The 11110-nt window shown below is 46.6% G+C and overlaps 1 protein-coding gene across 1 annotated transcript; it reads left to right on the top strand.

The window, feature by feature from the left end:
- Positions 1-1258: 1258 nt before the first annotated feature.
- On the top strand, positions 1259-8341 carry LOC117349794. Its single transcript, XM_033923388.1, has 4 exons — positions 1259-1429; positions 3864-4037; positions 6941-7024; positions 8093-8341. The coding sequence occupies exons 1-4, from the start codon at positions 1259-1261 to the stop codon at positions 8339-8341; spliced, it is 678 nt and encodes a 225-aa protein (XP_033779279.1).
- The last annotated feature ends 2769 nt before the right edge of the window (positions 8342-11110 follow it).

The following is an 11110-nucleotide window of genomic DNA, read 5'->3' as shown; positions in this document are numbered from 1 at the left end:
CATTCCCAATTCAGTCCCTGGGGCACACCTAGTCCCATCGAGGTTTCATGATATCCACAATGAATATCCTATATAATAAAACGCTAGCCGCGCATGCGCACTCCTATCTGCGTGCTTCCATGATCCGTAGGTCTGTGGTCGCAGGAGTGCGCATGCGCGAGTCCCTAGCCATCTTCCCAACGAGGCATTTGCTTTTCCCCTCAGCCACTGAATTCAATTCGGTTGACGTGGTCTTTACGTTCGCCGTTAACGGACTTCAGGGGCAGGGAGAGACACAGAAAGACAGACAGACAAAGGGGGCCAGGGAGAGAGACAGACAGAAACAAATATAGCGGGAGAGAGAGAGAGACAGAAATAAAGAAAGACAGACAGACAGACAGACATATATTCTAGCACCCGTTAATGTAACGGGCTAAAATACTAGTTAAACATATAAGAGACAATCCCTGCTCAATAGAGCTTACAATTCAAAACAGACAAATGGGACCAATAGGGGTTAGGGAATTTCCTACTCCCATATACCTAAGACCTGTACAAGTGGGGGAGGCTCAGATGGCGATCAGCAGAACAGCGCACCTACTAAGATGGGGGGGAAGGTGGGAGGGTTACCAGAATTCCAGGTTTCACTGGACACATCCTCCTTTTGAGGACATGTCCGGGGGTCCAGACGACTTTTCAAAACCGGGCACTTTGTCTGAGTTTTGAAAAGCCTCCCTCAAAATTTGCCGTCAGTCAGAAGGGCAACACGCGCACGCGTGTGTGCCCATGACATCATCGTGTCGCATGCACGAATGGACTCCTGCCCGACCAGAGCAGGCAGCAGGGGGCATGACTGGGACATGATGGGGCGGAGATGGGTGGAACGGGGCAGGCCTGGGGGTGGGTCTAAGAGGGTCAGGATTTTCCGAACTGAAAATCGAGTAACCCTAGGGAGGAGGACAAAGGCAATTGGAGCTTTTCTGAGTGGATTTGCTTCTTGCTAAATGACTTCTAGACTTGCAGTGGTTCCCAACCCTGTCCTGGAGGACCACCAGGCCAATCGGGTTTTCGGGCTAGCCATAATGAATATGCACGGGGCAGATGTGCATGCCTATCACTTCCATTATATGCAAATCTCTCTCATGCATATTCATTAGGGCTAGCCCGAAAACCCGATTGGCCTGGTGGTCCTCCAGGACAGGGTTGGGAACCACTGCGTCTAGAGAACTGCTTTTATTTGCTTTCCATGTTGCTTCTTTCCCTCTAGGACTGGGAACACATGGTTGGTTTCTTTTGGAACCTATGCAGCGGAGTCAAGAGGGTGACACCAGAACCTAGAGCCGGCAGCATCCCCACCGAAACCCGAAGTTCAAACCATGGGAAGCGTCCCACTAAACCAGAACACGAAGCCACGCCTGACGCCTTCAAAAAGGAGAGCTGTCTGGCTTGGGTAAGTCGACAGGGTAATATTTGATATACTGCCTGTCTGTGGTACAAAGTGGTTCACATTTATTATAGAATAACATAAGAATTGCCGTACTGGAACAGAGTACCTGGCAGAAACCCAAAGAGTAGCAACATTCCAGAGCTGAAATTGTGATGTCATAATGCCTCATTCCACCAATGCCTAAGAGCCAACCTCAGCAGTGATGTCACAATAGCTTGATTGCTCACATAAGAACATAAAAGCACCGTGGCATAAATTCTTCACTTACGCAGACGACATCACAATAATCATCCCACTAACCAGTTTCACCCTAGAGCTGCTTAACTCTATATCACACTTACTCAGGCAGATAGAACTCTGGATGCTATCCTATAGACTAAAACTAAACGCTGACAAAACTAAATTCTTCCTGGCCTCCCCCAACGATAAAATCAAAGATACCTCAATTCAAGTGAATGGATCGGACTTCCCCCTAGAACAAACCCTAAAAATACTAGGAGTCACCCTAGACAAACACCTATCCCTTGAGAAGCACACTGATCTTACCTTCAGGAAAAGCTTCTCGGTGCTCTGGAAATTCCGCTCCATAAAAAAATATTTCGATGACAACTCATTCCGACTGTTAGTACAATCCTCCAATCTCAGCATCCTGGATTATTGCAACATCATTTACCTAGGCTCCATGAAGAAACCACCAGGAGACTAAAACTGATTCAGAACACCGCCTTATATTTGGCCTAAACAAATGGGAGCATATCACCCCTTTCTATCATAAACTGCACTGGCTTCCTTTTGAATCCAGAGTCCTATTCAAGTTCGCATGCCTCAGCTACAAAACTGTGTTTGGTCTATCCCCAAGCTACATCCCCCACTTTAAATTAAATCACAACAATAAGAACTCTCGCAGAATTCATCTGTTCGCCTTCCCCTCCCTAAAACTATGTCACCTCAAAAGTTCCTTGACAAAACCTTCTCCTTCCAGGCGGCCAAACTAAACCCATGGCATACCCAAATTGTACTTGACGCCACCACCTACCTTGACTTCAGAAAAAAAATTCAAAACTAACTTATTCCACGGACAGAATCCCTAACACTCCCACTCGCTTCTTCTACTCCCTTCAATACACATGAACCTCCACCTTCCCCTCCTACTACACCCACCAAACCATCTAACTTCACTGACCTGTATATTTTTCCCTGTAAATAAAATTTTACCCCCTATTGTACACTCTTGCATATTCCTATTGTACACTCTTGTATATTCCTATTGTACACTCTTGTATATTTCTATTGTACACTCTTGTATATTCCTGTCAACTTCATTGACCTGTACACTCTAAAAATTGTTAATTCCTGTCTACTTCAATGACATGTATATTCCAAAAATTGTTAATTCCAATGTTATCTTCGTTTGTGCCTGTTTAGCTTTCAAGATCCTACATGGCATCCTCCCTCCCGTTATCCCACTCTTCTGGAACTCCTCTAATCCTAATTCCACTAGATCCTCCCAAAAACTGAAACTATCATTCCCCTCTGCAAAAGGTATATCCCGCGTAGGAAAACTAGGAACATCCCTCCCCTTTAGAACCACAGAACTCTGGAATAACCTCACATCCCCGCTCAGAGTTTCAAGTTCCCTCTAATCCTTCCGTAAACACCTGAAAACTTGGCTCTTTTCAAAAATCTTTGGTATCCTGCCCCTCTTTATCTTCCTAGCTCCTTTCCTATAACCCTTCATTGTAGCTCCTTTTCAATCTAACCCTGTAAACCGTGCCGAGCTCTACGCTTGTGGAGATGGCGCGGTATACAAACCTAAGGTTTAGTTTAGTTTAGTTTGTAATCTTAATTAATTGTTGTGAACCGCTTAGAACTCTCTGGGTATGGCGGTATACAAAATAAAGTTATTATTATTATTATAATAAGAGGGGGGGGCGGTGAGGGGGGCAGTCCTCCCCAGGTACGGCCTTCCTCAGGGCGCTGGCACCCCTCCTCCTTCCCACCCCTTCCCCTGCTGCGCTCATGCACCTTCCCTTCCCCCATACCTTTTTAATTCGGGCAGCTTTGGCGCTCTCTCCGACATCACTTGGGGACCTGCGCCTAGGGAGCGACATCAGAGAGAGCGCCGAAACTGACACGGGCGGCAAATTTGTGGCTGCTTGCGCCAAAGTTACAAAGGTACCGTGAAGGGGCGTCACTTTGGGACCCACCTATCCTTGCTACCTCACTGCCCCTACTCTAGCCCTCTTTTTCCTTCTGATCTCCCTCCTCTGTCTTTTTTTATTTTTTTGTCTCACCCATCTGGCATAATCTTTTCTTCTCTATATCTCTGCTTCTCTCTCTACGGTATTTGAGATATTACAAGATACGGTCTGCTTTATGCCTACATAAAGTTAATTTCATATCTTTGTGTGTGTGTCTTCTCTCTCTTTCTATTAAGGGACATATAGGAACAGATGCCTCATATGTCATGTGTGCCTGCAAATCTAGTCTTCGAATGCCTGAAGACATTCACCCACCCAGCATCTCGAGCTTGCCAAAGGCACATGACAAAAGTCTTCAGGCGGACACGAAGATGGCCTCAGTGAATGAAGAAGCGATCCAAAGAGAGCCAGTGAGTGTTAGACGAACAATGACAAATTCAAATAAATCCAGAGATTTTATTGCAGCCTCAGAGTTGCATAGCACACATTTCTCTGGCTTACAAATCTTATTCACGGATTACGTTCTAGACAGGAGACCAGGCTACGTTCTAGGTTCCTTTCTAGACTACATCCTAGAGAGCTGCGCGGTGACAGAAATCCCACCCATTCCCGCCCGTCCCCGCCAGGATCCTCTCCGTCCCCACCCGTCCCCATCAGGATCCTCTCCGTCCTCATCCATCCCCGCAAAGAATTACCTCCATCCCCGCCGGTGCCCATAAAAAGCAGCAATTCCTTCTGACAGGATCATCAATTCCACAGTTTCTTTTGTGTTTGCGCTGCTGTTTTCCTTGTGGAATCTCTTTGGTGGAACTATTTTTTTGTTTTCTGTTCAGGTAATTAACTTATAAACCCCCTCTTTTACTAAGGCTGACGTGTCCATTATATTATATGGACGAACCCTGCTTCCAAAGCCTTCCATCACCGTGGGAGTCCCGTGGGCCAGAGGGGGGTTCCCGTTGGAGTCCCGTGGGTTAGGGGGGATTCCCAAGGGACCCGCAGGATTCCCGCGATCCCCGTTCCCGTGCAGACCTCTACTACTTGTTTCTGTGCTAAGCAACCGGCAGTGATGACTAATCTTTGTATCCAATATCAGCCAAGTCGAACGTTACGTTCTGATGAACAGCTCTGCTTAGAACTTCCATCTTGGAAACAGGTGACATTAGTGGGTCATCGTCGCTCGATGATCGCAGCGCAGGGCGTTCTGCTACGGAACGCCGTGCCGCCTGAAGTCAAAGGATCTCCATCTTTAATACATTTTAGGAAATCGATTAAAGCCGTACTGTTTGAGCGATATCACGCGCGCAATTAGCAGCGGAGAGCCGACTGTTGTACTATTTACATTTGGTTTTAAGGGCTCCTTTTACGAAGGTGCGCTAGGGCCTTCACGCACAGAATAGCATGCGCTAGTCGCTACCGCCCCCTTTTGAGATTTTCAGCTGCGCGCGCTAATCCGGTGCGTGCGATAAAACCGCTAGCGCACCTTCATAAAAAGGAGCCCTAAGTGTTGGTCGCTACTTGATAGAGGTCTGCGTATTAGAATTCTGTCTATTGTGTTTAATATGTTTTAAATTACCGTCCGCGTGTATTTTGTAACGCGCTCAGAATCGCAGGCTGTAGCGAGCGAGAAAATTTTTTTTTAAAAAAATAAATAAATAAAATAAATAATGTTCTAGAACCTGTTCTCGATCCTATTTGTGCACACAGGATGGAAAGCGCAGGCAGTTCCGCGTATCGCCGAATTTAGGGGCCGAATGGCTGCTGGTCCCTCAGGAGGGCAGATAATGCCTCTCTCACTTGTGTTACTAAAATGAACTGATAAATGGCACCAACGGTTCATAGACAAAAGCGCGCGACGACAATCCAGCGCAGACAACTGAGCGCAAGGCGGAAGCGCGCCGAAGAAAAACAGTATTTTAAGGGGCTCCGATGGGGGGTGTTGGTGGGGAACCCCCCCCCCCCCACTTTACTTAACAGAGATCGTGCCGGCGTTGTGGAGGGTTTGGGGGGTTGTAACCCCCCTCATTTACTGGAAACAACTTTTTCCCTCTTTTTTAGGGAAAAAGTGAAGTGTCCCCGACCATACCTGGTGGTCTAGCGGCGATGCAGGGCAGGAGCGATCGCCTTACGTTCCTGCCCCGTGCAGAGCCGTCATCAAAATGGCTGCTGTGAGTTCCCGTTGTAGTCTCGAGACAACAACGGGAACTCACGGCAGCCATTTTGATGATGGCTCTGCAAGGGGGAGGAGCATAGGACGATCACTCCTGTTCCACGTTGCCACTAGACCACCGGGTAAGGTCGGGGACGCAGGAGGGAGGCGGGGGAGGGTCAAAACTGGCTCAAAAACCTATTTGCGGTTTTTCCATATTTGTGGGCCGGCTCTGCAGCTAACCCCCGCGAATATTGAGGGTCTGCTGTAATATGATCATGATGTGAAGCTCCTACCAGAAATCTTGCTTTAGCGTTTTGCCTCGCACCGGGGAAAGGGACGCAAGGGGCACGTGTGCGCAGCAAGGAGAGGAGCGGGAAGCGAGCAAACGGGTGGCACCCCTCCTCCTCCTCCTCCCCCCTCCCACTTGCTCGCTCCCCGCTCCTCTCCTTGCTACGTGCACGCGCCTCTTGCGTTCCCCGTATCTTTCCCTGATGTGAGGTTGCTGCCCGCATCGGCATCGGGCGCTCTCCGACGTCACTTCCGGGACCTGTGCCTAAGAAGTGACGTCAAACGGCGAGCAGACACTGACATGGGCAGCATGCTGCGCACGCCGTTGAAGCTAAAACGGTACATGGAAAGGGAAGGGGACGCGCTTGTGACAGGGGGGCCAGGAAGAGGGCGGGAGGGGGTGCCACCGTCCCGGTGCCGCTCACTCTTACTACACCACTGTAAGTATACAGTACTCCCCCCTGAAATTCATGGGGGTTCTGTTCCAGGAACCCCCCAAAATTAAAAAAAAAAATAAAGACAGGAGAGGGCAGCTGGAGCGCCGGCGGGTGAAGAAAATCACTCGCGGTCTGCTCCGAGCGCCTGTTCCCGTAGTAAAGTCAGGCTACACCAATCAGGAGCTGCTTTGACATGCAGCTTCCTGATTGGTGTAGCCCGACTTTACTACAGGAAGAGGCGGTCGGAGCAGACCACGAGTGAGCGAGTCCGTGGTTATTTGCGAACCGCAAATTCGCGGGGGAACACAATGTCTAGGTAGGGTAAGCCATGATTTCTGCATGATTCCAGGCTATGATCCCTTGTGAGATTTGGGGTTTTTTTTTTCAATGTGTAAGCAATAAGATTATTTTCTTGTCTGCCTTCCTCCCCCAAAAAAAGACGCAGACTGCTCCCAGCTACAGCATAAGGTGTGAAGCCATCCATCAAGTAAGCCGGGACCAGGAGAAGTACTCAGCTCCTCAGGTAAATACCTTAAGACTTTCTTTTCAGGTGGCCAAACTGAATATATGGCTTGCCAAAATTGCGTTAGAAGCTTCCTCTTATCTTGATTTTAGAAAACAGATAATAACTCAATTATTCAATGGACTGGCATCCTAATGTATCTTATTACTTACTTATAATGTTTATCTCATTTTAAATTGTTTGTATCTTCCCACTGTAAGCTTTTAACTTTGCCGAAATTTTAGATGATTTCAATTTTATATATCTATTTGTACTGTATGTATTATGATTGATTGATGTGAACCGCCTAGAACTCCCGGGTCACTATTATTATTATAATCTATCTTTATTCGTCAGTTTTTATTAATTTTATAATGAATATGAAACTTTGGGGAATTGAGTCCTGACATACCTCTGGGTCTAACCAGTTTCATTTTTATCTCCTAATTTGCATACTTTTATCCAGTTGTATACCAAATGATTCCCTAGAATGTGGTTTCAATACCTTTAGGACCCCTGAGGAAGGAGTGTTTTTCGAAACACGGACCGGGTCGGGTCCCGGATTATAACCCTCTGTGGACCATTTTCTTGTGGCTACCAACTGGCCTTTTGTGCATCATCTCTGCAGTTCTCGTCTTGGTTTGCCGTTTTGACACATTACCGCTGTGCTGTTAGATTTCTCTCTTTGTGCTTCCCTTAATTCTTTCACCCCGGCTCTTTCGGCCTTGTTTCTGGGATTTGGAAAACTAGTCACTGTAGCCCTTGAACTGAGATTTTCCCATGTGTGCAGGAGACAAAATTAGTGTAAACTTGACAACTCTGCTGTGTTTTGCCGGATTTTGGGGTTTTTTTTTTAACCTAGACATTTTTGCAGATGCCATGAGAAAATGTTGTGACTTTCGTAGCTGTCTCTTCACAAAGTGTAGAGAAAAGTATCCCTTCTGTTGTAACAACCATTTCTTTTGATAATAGTACATTTTTCTCTTCACCTGGAAAGCCTTTACACTACCACTCCCCCTTAGGTAATAATATTTATGAATTAATTTGTTTTTTGAGCTTCCTCCATGCCTTGTTTCTCTTTCTCTTCAGGGTCAGACAGTCCCCATAGGTCTTAAACCACACCGGATGCGAAGGAAGAGGGGAACATCAGCGCGCTGGTACTGCCCTTGGGACCACTTCCCTGGCCACGTCAGCTCTTCCTCTGTGGGAAGCTGGCCACAGTCGAGCACGGCAGCCTCCCAGATGAGCGCTCTCCGCACTCTCCAAGCCGCCAGGACGAAAGTGTACCGGCGTCTCCAATACCTCAGAAATAGACGCTGGTGCTCCCAAGTTTTATAGAGACACCAGATGACACTTCCACCGGTTGAACCCAGAGGTCTCAAGAGACTCTTGACAAAATCTTTATATGCGAGTCACTAGAGGCCCAGTTTCGGTGTGTCTGGAGTTGACACTTGACATATTTTTTTATGTGAAAGGTGTATAGGGACAGTTTGTATTACTATCACATATCCAAAACCTTCTCCCTGACTCAGAAATTGACAAAATAAAACCATCAGTTTACCCTGAATCTTCATTTAGCGGTCGGCCTGAATCATTCAATGTGGGGTGACCAAATTGAAGTTGAGGGTGTAGCTGCACTATTTCTAATCAGAAACATTTCATTAATGCCAGCTCTGAACCCCCCCCCCCAGAGCCGGGTCCCATGTAAACCACTTTGACTGTGTAAACCACGCAGAAAAAAAACCAAAAACGCTATACCAAGTCCCATCCCCTCACCCATTATGAACACAGCACAAACGAGTGAGCAGAAACTTTGAGGAAGAAATAGCAGCACCCTGGAAAGTACAAAATACAGCTAGAGAACAACACGGGGACAAATTTTTCCCTGTCCCCGCGGGAACTCATTTCCCGTCCCGGCAAGTTCTTTTCCTGTCCCTGCCCCTTCCCGCAAGCTCTGTCCTTATCTGCACAAGCCACAAACACTTTAAAATCATAAGTGTACGACCTCATTTGGAGTATTGCATTCAATTCTGGTCTCCTTATCTCAAGAAAGATATACGGCCTCTTTTACAAAGCCGCGTGGCAACCGCCCCAAAGCCCTTTAAATCTCTATGGGTTTCGGGGCCGTTCGCGCAGCACAGCCGCTAGCGCGGCTTTGTAAAAGAGGCCGATAGTGGCGCTAGGAAAGGTTCAAAGAAGAGCGGCCATGATGGTAAAGGGGATGGAACTCCTCATATGAGGAAAGACTAAAACGGTTAGGGCTCTTCAGCTTGGAAAAGAGACGGCTGAGGGGAGATAGGATTGAAGTCTACAAAATCTTGAGTGGAGTAGAACGGGTACAAGTGGATCGATTTTTCACGACGTCAAAAATTACAAAGACTAGGGGACACCCGATGAAGTTACAGGGAAATACTCTTAAAACCAATAGGAGGAAAAAATTTTCACTCAGAGAATAGTTAAGCTCTGGAATGCCTTGCCAGAGGATGTGGTAAGAGCGGATAGCGTAGCTGGTTTTAAGAAAGGTTTGGACAAATTCCTGGAGGAAAAGTCCATAGTCTGTTATTGAGAAAGAGCGCGCCCTGGATCAGTAGCATAGAATATTGCTACACCTTGGGTTTTGGCCAGGTACTGGTGACCTGGATTGGCCACCGTGAGAACGGGCTACTAGGCTTGATGGACCATTGGTCTGACCCAATAAGGCTATTCTTATGTTTTTATGTTCTTGTGTGGTTAAGGCAGAACTTACAGGAATGGAGCAAGGGCAGGGACAGCAACAAAACTCACAGGGAAATTGAGCTCCTATGGGGACGGGGACAAATTTGTCCCCGTGTCATTCTCTAAATACAGCAGAAACATATGAAGAAAGACCACAGGGAACAGGTGAGTAGTACCATGAAAAACCCTACACGATGAATAATACAGCACAAACCATAAATAATAGACCTGAAGAGAGACCTCCGTGGAGGGATGATCAGAGCCATGAAGTCTATAGTATGAATACAGTTGAAGATAAACGTCAGGGGAGGAGTAAATGTCACCACGAGATGACTTCTCTTTTAATTTCCTAAGGAGCCTTTCATGACAGAATTTGTCAAACGTCTTCTGAAAATCCAAATGTACTTCATTAACTGGCTCACCTTTTTCCACATTTATTTACACCTTAAAAAAAAAAAAATCTAATAAATTGGTAAAAGACTATTTCTACAGAGAAACTCCATTAGGTCTATGTTTATTTAAACTTTATATACTGCCTTTACTGGCAAGCAGGCCAAAGCGGTGTACATGATACAAAGAAATTCAGAAAGGAACACCATCGGAAAACAGGAAAGCTATCACTCCAGTGGCATAGTAAGGGAGGCCAGACTGCCTCAGGTGCTGTCTTCATGGGGGCCCCCAGTGCCTCTATTCCGCACCTGCGTACCTCCTTAAACGTTCACCAGCGCAAGCAAAATCTTCCACTTGCTGCTCGTGCTGGCCTTGGCTCCCTTCTGATATCACTTCCTGGTTATGGGACCAGGATGTGATGTCAGAAGGGAGACGAGGCCGGCACGAGCAGTAGGTGGAAGATGCTGTTTGCGCTGGCAAACATTTCAAGAGGTATGTGGCAGTTGGGGAACGGACGCTCAAGCAGCGGAGAGTTGGGGAGGGACAGCTCAAGCAGCAGGGAAGAGTTGGGGGTGCACGGCCTGGCAATGCAAGGCGTCACCAGCCCAGGGCCCATGCTATGCCACTGTATCACTCAACAAGAGTATAATCTAATCTAATCTAGTCTTCAGTTTATATACCGGGTCATCTCCTGAAGGAGCTCGACTCGGTTCACAAGTAATTAAGATCAGAATTTATAATAGAATATAAACCTAAAAGATTAAAGAAAGCTATTAGTGCATCACTTTCATAGATTCACTAATAATTAAGACCAAGATATGGAATAGAATGTAAAACTACAAGAATAAAATTTGCTGTCAATGCTACACTTCAGTAGGTATAGCGTGAACAACCAAGTTTTTAGATCTTTTCGAAATTGGTGTAACTAACCTATCAATCTTACAGAGTCAGGAAGTTTGTTCCAAATTTCTGCCAGTTTGAACGCCATAGATCTGCTAAGCT

The sequence above is a fragment of the Geotrypetes seraphini genome, chromosome 16, assembly GCF_902459505.1.
Source record: "Geotrypetes seraphini chromosome 16, aGeoSer1.1, whole genome shotgun sequence".
NCBI classification, from domain to species: Eukaryota; Metazoa; Chordata; class Amphibia; order Gymnophiona; family Dermophiidae; genus Geotrypetes; species Geotrypetes seraphini.
Note: the sequence above shows the minus strand (reverse complement) of the source record. Positions and strands in the feature narration are given on the sequence as shown.

Excerpts from the sequence above, each read along its gene's own strand:
- LOC117349794 (XM_033923388.1), top strand. The coding sequence starts at position 1,259 with ATGGTTGGTTTCTTTTGGAACCTATGCAGCGGAGTCAAGAGGGTGACA. Across the intron at positions 1,430-3,863 it reads AGGAGAGCTGTCTGGCTTGG|GGACATATAGGAACAGATGC; the intron begins GTAAGTCGACAG and ends CTTTCTATTAAG. Across the intron at positions 7,025-8,092 it reads AGAAGTACTCAGCTCCTCAG|GGTCAGACAGTCCCCATAGG; the intron begins GTAAATACCTTA and ends CTTTCTCTTCAG.